Raw genomic sequence first — 17,186 nt, 5'->3', positions numbered from 1 at the left:
GACGGGCCGATGACATCACAGAGGATGCTCACTCCTTCTGTTAATCATTTACATGCCACAAGATTGATCACAGCAAGTAAGGGGTTAGTGGCAGGGATTGGTGTTATCTCCAATTCCTTGCATTGCAGTGAGACTCCAGTTAAAGCTGGCTCCTGCTGCAGATGCCACAAGCTTAGCTCCTGAGCCTGCGCCATCTGCATTCTGTCATATATGTTTTTTTCCTCTCAGCCCACACTCAGGCATGCATTCAGAAAACATCACTTAAAATCGCTGCATACAGCTTATACCAAAGCAGACGCTGCATAACTGCAAGCACCAGCATTCTGAGAAGGAATGAGATAATGAATGACCAGCACCCTGTAGTAAGAGGGGCTGGTATTTATGTGCAGCAGACCAGTGGTGATTGGCTGGCTGCAGAACTCCACACCCAGCCAGCTCAATCATCCCACACCTGTGGAAATGTGCTGCCAAAAACCCATAGAACTACAGGTCCCAGGAGCACAACGTGAGAATGGCCTTCTTGATTTTCAGTTAGTACATTGTACAGATGTGGCATTAGTTAACTGCCATTGGGCTATGCTGTTAGCGTAGTGTAGCCATTCTAATATTAAGTGTATGCACTCCATTACGTGTAAATAAAAGTGACTCTGGGAATGAGCTAATCAAAGGGGATCCCGAGTGACAGACCTGCGCAAACCAATAGAAAAAAGGGAGGAAACCACTTTTATATAGGGCCTATCTTTTATCTATCTCTCCTATGTACACCACGGCTTGGCAGTAAGTCAACACACAGTTGTTATTTATGTTCATTTTTTATATGGTCATCAAAAATGGTGTCTCAATGGTTAGGACTGTTGTCTTAAACAAGCAAAAAAACCCACAGCCAAAATGTTTTTTTGTTCATTTTTCATCCCTAAGGGCTCAGTCAGACGAGCGTTTTTTTGCGCACACCTATGTGTGCAAAAAAAAACAAAACGTGTTTGTTAGAATCATTGTTTCCCTATGGCACTGGTCAGATGTCCGTCTTTTACAGGCGCAAAATATGCGCACCTGCAAAAGATAGGACATCCGTGCCTCTAATGCACAGCACAGACTTAACCATCGTGCATAAAGAATCCCCACAGGGGGTCCCCTCATCACTGAACACTGTGACAGCGCTGTCACAGTGTTCAGTGATGATGGGACACCCCGTGGGGGTTAAAGAATTCTCTGCCACAACTGTCACCAGCTGTGGCAGAGGACCACAATGCTACCACATTGCTTTCAATGGGACCAGCACTACAACCGGCCCCTTGCAGTGATTTTCGGGGAAGGGCTTGTAATATAAGCCCTTCCCTAAAAATGAGCCCAATTTGACAGAAAAAAAAAAAAAATACATCACCTAGCGCTCCGCCGCGGCTTCTTTCTGCAGCTCCCCACGCTCAGCCGTTGAATGACAGCAGAGCGCGGCCTCTAGTTGGTCACAGCGCTCAGCCAATCAAAGGCAGTGCTTTCTGGAGGCGGGAAGTTTTAAATCCCCGGCCACCAGAATACAGAAGAACAACTGCCGGGGAGCTGCAGAAAGAAGTAGGTCCAGAGCGCTAGGTGATGTATTTATTTTTTATTTTTTCTGTTAGCTTGGGCTTATTTTCAGGGTAGGGCTTATATTTCAAGCCCTTCTCCGAAAATCACTGCGGGGGCCTGCATCCCACTACTTTCAAGGGGCCGGCTGCAGCACCAGTCCCAATGAAAACAAAGCGATAGCATCGCGGTCCAGTGCCACAGCTGGGTTAGTGTTCAGTGATGAGGGGACCTTTCTGGAGCAGTTGTGCTTCTACAAGCACAGCTGCTCCAGGGAACGGAGCATATGCACAGACCATAGGTCACGCACACTTTGCTCATTCCTGGAGCGCATTTTTTATGCGCACATAGGTGCGCGCAAAAAAACACTCGTCTGGCTTCGCTCTAAAAATGCAATGAAAATCATTAAAAAAAAGGTATATGCACTCGAAAATGATGGCACTAAAAACTTCAGCTCTTCACTCAAAAAACAAGCCTGCACAGAGCTCTTTTCCATGCAAAAAATAAAAAAGTTTTAGGTCTTTGAAGGCGGCGATGCATAAAAATATATATATTTTCCAAAAAAAATGTTTATTGTGCAAAAAGGATAAAACTAAAAAAAAAATTAATAATTTAGGTATCATTGTAATTGTACCAATGATCTGAGCCCTAAGGGATGAAAAATGAACAAAAAAACATTTTGGCTATGGTTTTTTTTTTACTTGTTTAAGACAACAGTCCTAACCATTGAGACACCATTTTTGATGACCATATAAAAAATGATCATTCAGCTGTCACTCTCTCTCTCCCTCGTACAAGCAACTTCAATTAATTTTTTTTGGGATTAGATTTTTTTTAAGGGAAGCTGAAGAGAAGAAATTTTGATTTTATAGTACCTTCACCTCCCTGATCTGTTATTGGTGAATTTGAGATTACAGAAGTGTGTACTTTGCCTTAGATTCCCCTTATCTGAAAAGCTCTGCTGCCATCCTGTGGCCTTTGGCAGGAACTACACATCCAACATGAATCATTTCTCCTCTCTTGTGTGCACAATTGATGCCTTGACCTGTAGTGTTCATGATGACAATGGGATTTGCAGAACAATGCAGGGTAGGTCTATGGAGATAATACTTGTGGCAAGATAAGAGATGACTGGGCACTATGCCAGCTAACTAATCAGTGGATTTGTCATTCTGCATGATGGTAGCTCGGTGATGAATTAACCCAACCAGACGTTGAGGATGACTATGAAGTTGTCTTTGTATGGCTCAGGCTTAGAATAATGTAGGTGACTTGCAAGGAACTCACACAGTTATGTGAACAATTATCCTAAAGGAAGCAAATAAAATCTATTGTGTGGCCTGGTTAAACACAACACTGAAAGTACAGTGAACAAAATGTGTTGAGAATACCGCTAACTTCTCATTACACTGACTAATTGTAATATTTGGCAAGGATTCCAGTCTGGTGACTGCATGCGGCTGTATAATGTATTCATATCACTGTATTGGCTTTTAGAGCAGTAGTTGCCAAATGTCTTAAAGGGGTATTCCTATTTCAGACCTTTATGGCATGCAGATCTGACCTCCCCATCACGGCTATATATGGTGGTTGAGGTGGGTTCGTAGAACAAAAATACCCAAGCAAGCTCTCTCACTCTGTTTTCAGAGGTCCTATAGAAGTTACGGAAATATTGTAGCACAGCAAGCTCCACTATTTCTGCAACTACTGAGCTAAAGGAACAGCAAAGCTAGCTGTGCCACTGGCGTACCTATAGGGGATGCAGGGAATGCGGTAGCACCCGGGCCCAGGAGCCTTAGGAGGCCCATAAGGCCTCTCTTCTCCATATAGGGAGCCCAGTACTATGAATAAAGCATTATAGTTGGGGCCCTGTTACAGGCTTTGCACTAGGGCCCAGAGGCTTCAACTTACGCCTCTGTCCTTGTTTCCATAAGCCCTATTCACTTGTATGGGAGTTATAGAAGCAGAGTAGTACAGAGTCCACTTGCAGTATACTCCTGACCACTTTGGTTGCAGAACACAGAGGAATATTCCCATCTCCGCCAGGATGGACCAAGATGGTAATACTGTTTTAAAGGGGTTGTATCAGAATTGCAAGTTATCCCCTATCCCCGCTGATACCATGTCTGTCTTAGAAACAGGGATCCTGTGTGCCCCATCCTCCTCAGTGCGAGGTTACTGCCCCCCCCCCCCCCCCACAGTGAGGAGGAGACTGCAAAGAGCACTGGTTGCACAAGTGCACTGGCACTCTGTTTCACTTTAAATGGGACTACAAAGATGCCTGAATGAAACTCCATTCAAATGAATGAAGCACTGACCTCCCATGCTCGGCCAGCGCTCCATTCACAGTAACCATCAAAGTGGGACATGGATCCCCTGTTCTCAAGATTGGCAGGGGGTCTCTGTAGTGAGACTCCCACTGATCAGCAAGTTATTACCTATCCTTTGGATATGGACTATCTCGCAATTGTGGTACAATTCCTTTTAGGCCAGGGAACCCCAAACCAACTATATAGCCCTCTGCAAAATCTTAACTAGTTCTCTATTAGGACTACATATCACTCTCAAAAATCACAGACTGACTAAAATTTTTATATAGACATTTTAATATTTTCTACTTAGGAATTTCCAAAAAAAAAAAAGCTGAATTAGATGAAGATTCTGAATGGGGATACTTCTGTCCATTAAAGTGCTTGTACCAGATTTAACTTTTATCACCTATGCAAAGGATAGTTTATAAAAGGTTGATCAGTGGGGAGGGGGGGGGGGAGGAGAGGGCTCACCACTGAGATCCCCACCGATCCCAAAAACGGGAGACCTGTGTCGTCCTCATCTCGTCACCGCATTTTCCAACCGCAGTGATGTTACACTGAATGGGGCGGTGGCCGCTGCTCTATTCAATTCAATAGGGTAGACGGAAATAGCGGAGTGCTTGTATTCTGCCATCTCTCGCAGTCCCATTGAAAGTGAATAGAGGGGCATCGTGCATGCAGCGCTATCACTCCATTCAATCTCCTCACTTCAAGTGGTGCACTGAGATCATAGTGAGGAGGATGTGGGGAATGGGGACCTTGTTCATTTTAGTACAACCCCATTAACTCAGCAATCCCTAATACATTTTAAACCACACAATAGCCCTGAAGAAGAGTTTTGGAAAAGTTTTCATACTTTTTGGATTCACAAATAAAACTTGAGCATGAAATAAAACAAATCTAAACTTCATGAGGAGAAAGATTACAGTTCATCCTCACTCACACAGACATAGAAGCATGGCATAAAAAATGTCATCCTTTCCCCTGACTTCAGCTAGGTACTGCTCCCCAAATATACCTAGAGCTTTACTAGTATACCAAGTGAAAGGACAGAATGACTAACTCAGTTCTGCTACATGGGTACATTGAACTTTGCCTTTAGCATTATTTTACATTTCTTCTTTTCTTAACTGCTTACGTCAATATCTTAATGACTAAACAATATAATATAATAACCCAAAGACTTATTATTTTATGTATTCATTTTTTTTTTTTACTATCTTTGTGCCAGAGAGCCGGAGTGACAAAGCCAAGCGGTTGTTCAGACACTACACAGTTGGATCGTACGACAGCTTTGATGCTCCCAGGTAAGAAATTCTTGCTCTTCTTTATGCTGCGTTCCATCTGTCTACGGAGATAATACAGGCAAGCTGTGTCTTCAAGGACATTTGCAGGTGTGATTATAGCATGGACTGTTGCCAGTTGCTCCACAGAGGTGACTGGGAAACTGAGAAAGCAAAAAATATGAAATGCAAGACAGCAAAGTGCAGAATCATTAGCAACGGAGGATGAAGCTATTTACATCTCTCTATACTAACAAGCATCGCACTGTCTAGATGTATAAGTCGACTGAATATACTGATGTGTCATGCAGAACAGCAGTGCGGAATAGTGAAGTCACTTACAGAGGTTTATTAGATAACGGATTGTTACACAGTTGCTATGAAAACAATTTAAAGGCATGACAGAGATGCACATTTGGTACAGCATTTGTTTTTCTTACCCTGCAAATTTTGTATGGATACATATTCTCTGAGCTGCATGTAATGTCTGTGAATGTCCAGCAGAGGAAGTACGTATTAATACATAGTTTCACTTTATGGCAATGTAGTAATTTAGTTGTATAAAAAATTGTGGTATAAAATAAATACATGATCAGAACATAGTTCAGGAATTAGTGTTAGACATAAAAGAGATGATTTATATATAGGTCAATATGGTGCTGGATTTTTGGACTTAATTTAGAAGGGCCTAGAATTTGTTTTCCCTTTGTTTTTTACAATATGCTAGTCCTTCCCCCATTATTTCTCCCTTTGAGAGGGGCATCCTATCTAGTATCAAAGGAAATAGGATGAAGCAGGACTAGGCCATCCTATCTCCAGTAGTTCCTACATCTGCTGCATGATATGGCTGTATAGTATGTATACCTACTCATTGCATATCAGTCTTATAAATTCCAGTGCATTACTCCCTGTGTTGTATCTTGTAATGTCCAGCAGAGGGCGTATGTGTTAATGTAGAGTTTCACTTTATGGCAGTGTAGTCATTTATTGATATATACTGTACCGTAAATGAATTATTTTCAAACATTAATAGTGATATAGGTAACATAATTTAGGATTTCTTTTAGCTAGTTACTGTTTCTGGATTTTTGTGAAACAGGGTGCAATATTTTCAAACAGAGTTTACTATTGTGTGAAAGACAATTTAATTTGTTACATAGAATATAAGTTTGTAAAGTTGGGTTTTATTTTGTTAAGCTGTTTCTGTGATTACAGAATGAACGTTGTATCACCCAGTTTACTACCTACAAAGAATAACCTATAAGCTAAGGGTGGTTTCACATCTGCTCCAGGGGTTCCGTTTTCCTGCTTCGTTCGGTGAAAGTGAATCCCCGAGCCGGATGGCTCCGTCTTATGGCGGAACCGAACAGCGCAGAATGGACTCCATTGACTATAATGGGGTCCATTAATGTTCCTCACAGCTGCAGTGCTTTTTTTCTGGCACTTTGTGCCAGATCTGTGATGGAACCTCTGTCCAGAGTTTCCAACGCAGATGGAAAACCACCCTAACTCTGCTGTGTCTTTACTTTGCATAAATATCACGGACAGTCTGATTATGTAGCGTTGCACTGTAATAAGATCTAAGCATCTAGGGATAATTCATCATGTGAGGCTGTACATGTAAAGAATAAATGCGAACTGTGGTAAACAGCAGCTGTGGTCAGGACGTATACTTAGATAATCGTGCCCCCTAACAAAACTTTGAATCCCCCTCCGGCTTCCCTGAGAGCTTCACTAATGCACTACACCCCTCTTAAAGTCAATGTTCACCATTCCAATTTTGGATCCAACATGTTCTACTGATTAATGATACAGATCTGTATAGGATTATGAGGATTGTATTTAACGCAGTGGACGCCATAAACATCTGAATACAGTGAGCTCCCCCTGGTGGTAGCCACTATGGTAGTGTCAGTGCAAGCAAAGGAAGCACTTGAGCACTGAGCCCCCTCCAAGCATAACCTATAGCAGTCATGTATCCTGCCTCCGTAGTAGGTACAGTACTGCTGTGGTCAGATTCTCATATTTCAGTACATTAAAAAAATGAATATTTTTTTGACAATTATATGAAAATTCACTGCAAAGGAATAAAAAAAAATAAACATTAAAAATCTATTTACTGCAGGTGTAAAAGTCTTTCAATATGTTGACATATAATTTGAGTCTTTTATGTCTTTCCAATCCTCTACTCTGAGAGTTTTCTTTGTCAGTTTCTTATTTCCAGGGCTCTTCGTAAGTAGCTGAAGCGCAGATTTTCTAAAGCATAGAATAATCAGACACCTACTGTGATGCATTAATAGAGTCACTTAAACTGAGCCCCTAAGGAGGAGACTGCAGAAAATCTGATGGAACCAGAGGCTAAATAAAAGAATGTGGGTAGAAAAGGAGGTGACAGTTCTATAGCCCTGCCTGCAGTATGACACTTATATATGCAATCCTCTGTAGCTTAGGGTACCTGGTTGAGCGATTATTAAACATTGAAATAGTTGGGAATCAGAAAAGCCAATTCCAGTTTCTATTAGAATCAAGGGGAATAACAATTTGCTTCACTAATGTACCTACGTGTGTGTCTCACTTTTCAGCACCGTTGCCTGTCAGTACTGGGGTCCTTGGTTCAAATCCCATCAAGGATAACATGGACTTTGAAAAACTCAATCCAGATATTGCCCTTGGTCCAGCACTGTTAAAAAAATGAGCCACCACACCTGTTCTTACTGCTGCAGAGGAGGGGAAGAACAGGAAGAATAATCGCAAAAAGAAAATACAAACACCATCCAGATATTGCCCTTGGACAGATTCGAACCTAAATCTCTAGCACTGCAAGGCAGCAATGCCAGCAACTGAGCCACCACACTTCTTTATTCTCTTTTCTCCAGAGGAGGACAAGATGGTGAAGAATAAGAATAATAAACACAAGGAGAACATACCAACTGCAGATGTCCATCAGCTGTGAACCTAGAACCACAGTGCTACAAGGCAATAGTCCAATCACTGAGCCACTAAGCGTCTTCCTCTGGAGGAGGAGAAGAAGTAAAATGAACAAAGAAGAATATCTTATTATCCTTTATTGCCTTCTTCCCTTCCCATCCCTCTTCTTCTCCTCCTCCTTTCTCTACTTCTCCTTAACCTTCATTTTCTTCTTCTTATCCCTCTCCTCAGGAGGAGGAGGAAGAGGGAAAAGGAGAAAGAAGCAATAACAAGCATGGTGGTTCAGTTATTAGCACTGTTGCCTTGCAGTACTGGGGTCTTAGGTTCAAATCTGTCTAAGGCCAACATGCAGATGGAGTTTTTCAAAGTGACCAAGACTCCATACGGAGTTGAAACGCGTCCTGCTTAGCGTCTGCTTTTTTTCTCATGCTGCACTTCGTTTAAATAAAGGGTTCTGGACATTATCCACTTTGACAATAGCAATACTTTCAATTTACTCTTTCACAATGAGCAACACTATTCTCAGGATAGTTGATGAGCTGGGTCCGCCACTGGGAACCCTGACTGATCAGCTGTTCCAGCACCCGCTGTCACCAGTAGGACACACAGGATAGGAAGCCGATCACTCTCACCCCTGTGTAGTGGCTGGCGCTGGTAATCGCAGGCGCATTTCCCGTTAATAGCAGTGAGATCTATGCCTGCAATTACTAGCGTCGCCCACTACACAGGGGTCACAGCGATCTGAAGCAATAAAAATAGCCCAGAAGCCCCCTTTAATTTAGTCCATCAGAGAATTAAATGCCCAGGCAGAAGATCCATTTAGATTCCCCATTCTTTAGTGCAGATAATTAAACGGGAGCTGTCCCTTCATTATCAACCAATTGTAAGAAAGATGCCTACTTACCACTCTATCTGCAATAACATTGGGCTTGGCTAATAGTTGATAGGTGGACTGTCAACTAGCAACTATTGATGACCTATCCTATGGAGTGGTTATCCATAGTTAAATCTTGGAAGAGCCTTTTTAATATCGTTGAGAAAAACTGTTTTCAAAGGGTGAGCATATCTGTGTTCATGGAAAGAAAATAATTAGTTGCTTGTAGGTCTAGGAGGTGAGTGATACATGTATAAAGTGTTGAGATATTGGCCATTAAGATGCAAATGCATTGAGGGATCGAATTTCTTAGTTTCATGATTAGTTGACCAGAGCCATTTAACTCCTTGGTGCTGCAGTCATTTCTCACTTTTCTATCTCTACCTTCCAAAAGCCATAAGTGTATTATTTATTAACTAAGTCGTTATTATCCAGTGGTATAGCCATATAAAGGCTTGGTTTTGTCAGGACAAGTTGTATTTTTTTAATGCTCCTTTTATTGTACCACATTGAAAAACTTTATAGGCTTTGTGTTGGGAGGAGTAACCCCTTTCTACCCGGCAATTCTGTAATGTTTCTGATGACTTTATTCTGCGGGTCAGTAGAATTACAACAAAAACAATTTTGTGTCAGTTTTATTGTATGTTATTGCTTATTGGAGTACAACATGCCTAATGCCAGAGTCCCCGTATTCCCTACTCTCTATTCATAGCACATGTACATTTGACTAAGCACAACCTGTATATGTATGTTTGAGTTGGGAGCAACAGCGTGCGCTTGGCTGGCAACTATATAATGTGTTGGGCACCTTATGATAGGTAAATTAGATAGTGAGGACAGGGACTGATGTGAGTGATAATCTCTGTACTGCATCTCTGTAAGATCTGTTGGTGCTATATAAGCAACATTCAATAATAGTTTGTTACAATGTATTCGTGAAAGAATGTGTGTAGAAGCTGGATAGTTAGAATCAAACACGGGATTGGATCTTTCCTTATTGGATCATGAAACTCTTTCCTGTCAGTCTGAACGATTCCTCAGGATCAAGTAGAAGACAGGCCAAAATTAATCTCTGCTTTTGATCATTCGAAAAAAGGAAGCTATGAGGTCGGTGTGAACAGAGGCTAGTCCTGAACTGGCACACCCCAACAAGTTTGCAAAGTTGGCAGGTGAGGGGAATGCCATTACAGGGTTAGCACTGCTGCAGCACGATATGCCCTCTGACTGCCAGGGAGATGGCTGCTCCAGTAAGAAAGGGAAGGAGCGCAGGGCAGGCTAAACAGGGCACAAAGACTGGGATCGTCAAATGGTGTGTTGCCTTCCTGGCTCAACAAGACTGTAAGGGTGGCAATAAGTGAAAAAAAGAAAGCGTTTAAATTACTAAAACAGGAAGGCAGTGAAGAAGCGCTGAAAACAAACAGGATAAAAAACAAAATATGTAAGGAAAAGATTAATTAACGGAATTATTTAACGGAATGGGAGGACTGGAATACCCAGAGAGGCTAACAAAATTGGGATTGTTCACCCTGGAAAAAAAGACGGCTTAGGGGTGACCAAATAACTATGTATAAATACATGAGGGGACAATACAGAGATCTTTCCCATGATCTGTTTATACCCAGGACTGCAACGGTAACAAGAGGGCATCTGCTACAGTTAGAGGAAAGAAGGATTCATCACCAACACAGGAGGGGGCTCTTTACTGTAACAGCATTGAGACTGTGGAACTCTCTGCCTCAGGATATGGCAAAATTGATAGAGGAGTTTAAGAAGGGACTAGATGTCTTTTTAGAGCACTATGATATTACAGAACATAGACATTAAATAACCAGAAGGGGTGTTGTTCTCAAATGTTGATCCAGGGATTACTCTTACTGCCATTATGGAGTCAGGAAGGAATTTTTTTCCCCCAGAATGAGGGTAAATTGACTTCTGCCCACTGTTTTATTTTTCCTTCCTCTGGATCAACAAGGTGAGGGTGTGGGGGTGGAAACAAGCTGAACCGGATGAACATTTGTCTTTTTTCAGCCTAGCATACTTTGTTACTATGTATGTTTGTAGAACCTATATACACCCTCTTTGAATTCTATGGTTTATGTATCAGTACTTAATAAACAACAACACATGACAAATTATTATTTATGTAATAACAACTAGACCAAAATGCAGAAGCAGTGTGAAAAAGTAAGTACAGCCTTACTGCTTCCATTAGAATTAAAGTAAGAAGCAGCCAGGTATTATCAACTACCCTTGATCATCAGCCAGTGAACGCACCTCTGTAAAAGCAGACGTTTTGGTAGTTTGCTGCTCTGGAGTATTCAGGCATAGGTTAACACAATGCTGGGGAGAAAAACATTAACAGTGATCTTAGAGAAGCAATTGTTGCTGCCCATCAATATGGGAAGGGTTGTAAGGCCGTTTCCAATCAATTTGGAGTCCAACATTCTATAGTGAGAAAGATTATTTACAAGTGGGAAATATTGACAATCTTCCCAGGAGTGAAAGTCCCAGCAAATTCATTTTAAGGTCAGACTGTGCAATGCTCAGAGAAATTGCAAAAAATCAAAGAGCTACATCTCAGACTCTAAGGGCCTCAGTTAACATGTTAAATGTTCACGTTTATGACAGCACAATTAGAAAAAGACTGAACCAGTATGACTTGTTTTAAATGGTTACCAAGAGAAAGACTCTTTTTTTTTTTTTTTCTTAAAAAGACATGGCAGCACAGGTAAAGTTTTCAAAGTTCCATCTTAACATACCACAAGACTTCTGGAACAATGCCCTTTGAACAGACAAGACCAAAGTGGATATGCTTAACCATAATGCTCAGTGCCACGTCTGGCGAAGACTAAACACTGCACATTAGCACCAAAACTTCATACCAATCGAAGACTAAACACTGCACATTAGCACCAAAACTTCATACCAAGTTCGATCCCCGCATGAATCAGGTAGCCGGCTCAAGGTTGACTCAGCCTTCCATCCTTCCGAGGTCGGTAAAATGAGAACCCAGCTTGGTGGGGGGTAATAAGTAATAATTACCTGAAAGCGCTGCGGAATAAGTTGGCGCTATACAAATACCATGATTTGATTTGATTTTTTTGACCAATCGTCAAGCACAGTTGTGGAGTGGTGCTGATATAGGTTTGTTATGCAAACACAGGACCTAGGTACCTTGTAGTTATTTAGTAGACCATGGACTTCTCTATACACCAAAGAATTCTAGAGTCAAATGTGAGGCCATTTATCCAAAAGCTAAAGCTTGGCTGAAACTGGGTCATGCAGCAGGTCAATGATTCCAAGCACACCAGCAAATCTACATCAGGATGGCTGAAAAAGAAAAGCATCAAGGAGCTGCAATGGCCAAGTTAAAGTCCAAACTTGAACCCAATTGAAATGCTGTGCATAAACAAATGCCTACAAATCTCAATGAACTAAAGCAAAGTTGTAAAGAAAAGTAGGTCCAAAATGCCTCCAGAACGATGTGAGACTGATAAAGTAAAACAGAAAATGAATACTTCAAGATATTGCTGCTAAAAGTGGTTCTACAAACTATTGATTCATGGGATGTTCTTAATTTTCACACACTGCTTCTGCATTTTGGCCTAGTTTTAAGTAATGGCACAGTGTAATCTGTCAGGTGGTGTTGTTAATCTGAGGTTGTATTTACCTAATTTTAAGACTTTCTAAGGAGCAGATTTTTTATATCCCAATACTTAAAACCATAGATTTCTAAAAGGGTGTGCTTATTTTCTTTCATTACTGTATGTTGCATGCTAGTAATTCCGTCTATCCATGGGAACTATCATAATAACCCAACTATTTACAGATTGGTTAAACAGGTTGTCCCACCTGTTAAAAATGCTTCACAACCACGCTTGCTGCTGACCAGGAATAGGATCCAGCCCATTAAAGCCTCTTTCACAAGAGCGTCATTTTGATGCAGAGTAGGCATGTCAAAAAATCACATCTAAAAGAAACTATGGTTTCCTATGGGTTCTTTCAGATGAACGATTTTATGACGCACCAAAAAATTGCACGCCCAAAAATTTTTTTGACACCGAGATTTCTCTCCGACAAAAGATTGGACTTGTCCTATCTTATGACGGCATAATGCCGGTGGCTCCATAGTCTCTGCAAGCCTATGCCTAGTCTCGGGAATCTATGCAAGATGCTTTTTATTGTTCTGGCGGCCAAGGGATTTCAGTGCATTGGCGGCTTCGGTGCACTGCAAGATGACGCAGCCAGCCTTGTAAACTCGCAGAGAATAGCCGCAACTTGGTTGCAGCTATTCTTTGTTCACGCAATTTAGCATCCCGATAGCCGCAATTTTTCAAGCACGGTTATCAGAGCACTCAAATGACATTCATGTGAAAGAGGCCTAAAGGTAACCAGTCACCAGGTATGTGCACCATATACTAAGTTTTGGTGCTCATACGGCAGGTTCCCTGGAGTCCAGGGAAGTATTTCTTATACTTGCCCAGCTCCCCATTAGAGTGCTATCATCCCTGAAAGTCAGTGCAGACCATGCAGCTGGACCGCTGGCTGCACTCTGTGCGCACACACTACCATAGCAATCAATGGGAGCGCACAGTGTGGGACAACCGCTTTAACCCCTTAACACCGCAGGATCTAATTTTATGTCCTGGCTGCCTTGTACTTAAAGGGAATCTGTCAGTTCAAACAAGCTGTCCCAACTGCAGGAATCTTGTTAATGAGCAGGAGGAGTTAAGCAAATTGATGTTGATCATGGCATGTGAAGGGTTTACAGAGGGAGTGTGCTCCCTCTGTGACATCAGCAGCCTGCCACAATATGATCGTGAAGAGTTGATGGGTTGCAACCAGATGCCATTGCCTGGCGTCCAGGTCTGCCATGGCATATGATCACTACCAATAGTGATAATACAATACAGTACAGATATACTGCAATGTGTTATCATAGAAATCATATGATTGAGGGTTCAAGTCCCCTACAGGGATAGAAGAAAAAAAAATTGTAAAAAAAAAACCTTTTTTGTCCACCTTCCCCTCTTTAAAACAAGAACAAAAAAACGCACATGTTTAGTATCACTGCATCTGTAATGACATTTACAATACATTGAACACATTATTTATCCTACATCACAAAAAACATTTTTAAAAACTCTAAGAAACTGAGCTAAAATGCTGGTTTTTATTTTGTCTCCCCAAATAAAGCATTGAAAGTGATCAGAAGAGCTGTATGTACCCCAAAATGGTACCAATAAAAACTACAGTTTGGGCCCCCCAAAAAACAAGTCCTCATAGAGCTGCTTTGATTTGACATTATGGGACTTTGAATGTAACAATGCAACAGAATCTATAATTTCGAAAAAAGGGTTTTTATTGTGCAAACGTGAAAAAAACAAAAAAAAAGGATTTTGGTATTGTTCCAATTGTACCAACATGCAGAAAAAATGTATCATGTCATTTATGCTGCATGATTAAAGCTATAGAAAAACAATGGAAGAATGTATGTACTTTTTCTCCATCCCCTACAAAAAAAATGTAATTAAAGTTATACAATGCATTGAATGAACCCAAACAATGGGAGCAATAAAAACTACAGCTCAATATGCAAGAAACAAGCACTCAAATACCCATGTTGATGGGAAAATAAAGTTATGACTTTTAAAAAGTGGAAATGAAAATCCCTAAAAATCATTATGTCCCTATTCACACGAACGTATATCGGCCAGCGTTTTCACGGCCGGCCAATATACGCTCCCATCTGATACATTGGATTCCAATGCATCAGATCACACAGGCATATTCACGTGGCGTAAAAGTGCCTGGCCAGCAAATATAGCAGAAAACTATCTTCCTGTCCGGAATACGTTGGCCGCTGTATAGACTCCTATGGGAGTCAATGTCAGTGGCCGGAGAAGGGAGGTGGGAGGGAGTTTAGCAGTGTGACAGCTAAACTCCCTCCCCCTTCTCTCCTCCTCTCTCCTCCCCTCAGGCTGTTTGCAATGGGAGGGGTCCGAATGGGGGCGGAGCTAAACTACTTTTAGCCGAGCTAAGTTTATTGAAACCATAAAGCTAACTTTATTGAAAAATACTTTTCAATAAACATTATAAAATTGGTGTTTGGCAATCCAGTACACAATCTACTGAGGGAAGCAATTAAATTTGCATAAAAAGGGAAAATCTCAATATGTGATTTCCAAGACATTGGATATACCTCGCTCGGAATTCAAGGAATTTTTTCAAAATATACAAAAAACAGGCTCAGTGGCTGTTAGACAAAAGATTGTTTGCTGTCAAAAATTCTGTCAATACAGAAGAGCATTGCACAGAATTGTCAATAAGAATCAGCAAGCATCAGTTACTGCAATTTCAATGGATTGAATTCCATTAAAGGCAAGAATTTAAGTAATGTAACATGCAATATGTAGATACTGTAGGTTTTGGCTTCTACAAGTCAAAGGAAATGTCACTTGTTAAGAGCCTGCAAAATAAACAACTGTCTGGCATTTCGCTAAGGAGCAACAAAACTGGTTGCCTCTTTAGCAGAATTCATTATTATGGAGTAAAGAATCAATGTGTGATCTCTGTGATGATGACGAGCGCAAACGAGTGATCTGGTACCTTCACATGGGATGACTATAGGCTGAATAATCGCTCAAAAGAGCAAATTCAAACTATAGTTGCTCAGAGTTAACAATAAGCAAGAAGTCGCCAGTGGTTTCACTTCAACTTACCAAAAAATAGTCGCTGCTGCACAAAAGTCATGGTGCAAAGTTACAGTCGTTTGTATGTGAACGACTTGTGAACAATGTCTCGGCAAACAATTAATAAATAGAGATGAGCGAACACCAAAATGTTCGGGTGTTCGTTATTCGGAACGAACTTCCCGCGATGCTCGAGGGTTCGTTTCGAACAACGAACCCCATTGAAGTCAATGGGCGACCAGAGCATTTTTGTATTTCGCCGATGCTCGCTAAGGTTTTCATGTGTGAAAATCTGGGCAATTCAAGAAAGTGATGGGAATGACACAGTGACGGATAGGGCAGGCGAGGGGCTACATGGTGGGCTGCATCTCAAGTTCACAGGTCCCACTATAAAGCCACAATAGCGGCAAGAGTGCCCCCCCCCCCCCCACTGTCAGCATAAAGATCGTCCTCCTCTGGCACAGCTGTAACAGCTGTAGCAGAGAAGAACGATGTTTGCCCATTGAATTCAATGGAGCGGCAATACAGCATGTTCCACTGAATGCAATGGGCTGCCCGCGATCGCAGGATGAATGGTCGGAAAGGGGTTAAATATATAACCCCTTTCCTGCAATTCATCCAGAAATGTGTTACACTAAAAATATATACCGGCGTATAAGGCGACCGGGCGTATAAGACGACCCCCCAACTGTCACCTTATACGCCGGTAATACAGTGGAGCAAAGAATAAAAAGCATTACTTACGTTTTTAGATGATCTGCGGCGCTCCTGCAGGCTGTCACTCCCTCCTGGTCCACGGCAGAGTATTGCTTTCTCCACGAAAGACTTTAAATCCCTGCCTCCAGAAAGACACGTGCCTTCAGCCAATCACAGCCAATGACAATGATGTCATTGAATGGCTGTGATTGGCTGTGTTTCTGGAGGCGGGGATTTCAAGGCTTGAGATGCAGCCCACCATGTAGCCCCTCGCCTGTTACAGCTGTGCCAGAGAAGAAGGATTTGTCTTCTATATGTTCTCAATGGGGTCAGCGCTGCTGCCGCTGGCCCCATTGAGCGCATATAGAATGCATCCATAGCGAACCGCGGGAGGGGCAGACTTTCATATCAGGCGGACACCTGATCTCCCCAGCCACTCACAGCAGGGGGGTGGTATAGGGCTTAAACGTTGCAGGGGGAAGTTGTAATGCCTTCCCTGTCTTTATATTGGCCAAAAAAAAGCGCTAACGTCTCAGGGAAGAAAGTTTAAGTAACCCGGACACCGCATGGTGTTCGTTACGGATAACGAACATACCGAACACCCTAATATTCGCACGAATATCAAGCTCGGAAGAACACGTTCGCTCATCTCTATTAATAAACAATCATTGTTCTGTGTGACGCTGAGGCTTCTTTCACATGAGCGCATATTGGACGGTGTTTTTACGGCCGGCCAATATATGCTTTCATCTGGGGCGTAGAAGCTCGTGAATGGGCACATAAATCTAATGTTTGTGCGCCGGTTCACACAGCATGGTGCCCGGTGCATATGCACCAAGCT

General features: G+C 41.9%; 1 protein-coding gene across 1 annotated transcript in view; it reads left to right on the top strand.

Moving 5' to 3' along the window:
• The window catches only part of SHANK1 (SH3 and multiple ankyrin repeat domains 1), a 252,112-nt gene that overhangs the window by 89,503 nt on the left and 145,423 nt on the right, over positions 1-17,186 (top strand). The window contains exon 13 of the mRNA XM_066572363.1: positions 5,104-5,179. Coding sequence (XP_066428460.1) covers positions 5,104-5,179 — 76 coding nt within the window. The remainder of the gene's footprint in view (positions 1-5,103; positions 5,180-17,186) is intronic.

Source organism: Eleutherodactylus coqui, chromosome 6 (assembly GCF_035609145.1).
Source record: "Eleutherodactylus coqui strain aEleCoq1 chromosome 6, aEleCoq1.hap1, whole genome shotgun sequence".
NCBI classification, from domain to species: domain Eukaryota; kingdom Metazoa; phylum Chordata; class Amphibia; order Anura; family Eleutherodactylidae; genus Eleutherodactylus; species Eleutherodactylus coqui.
Note: the sequence above shows the minus strand (reverse complement) of the source record. Positions and strands in the feature narration are given on the sequence as shown.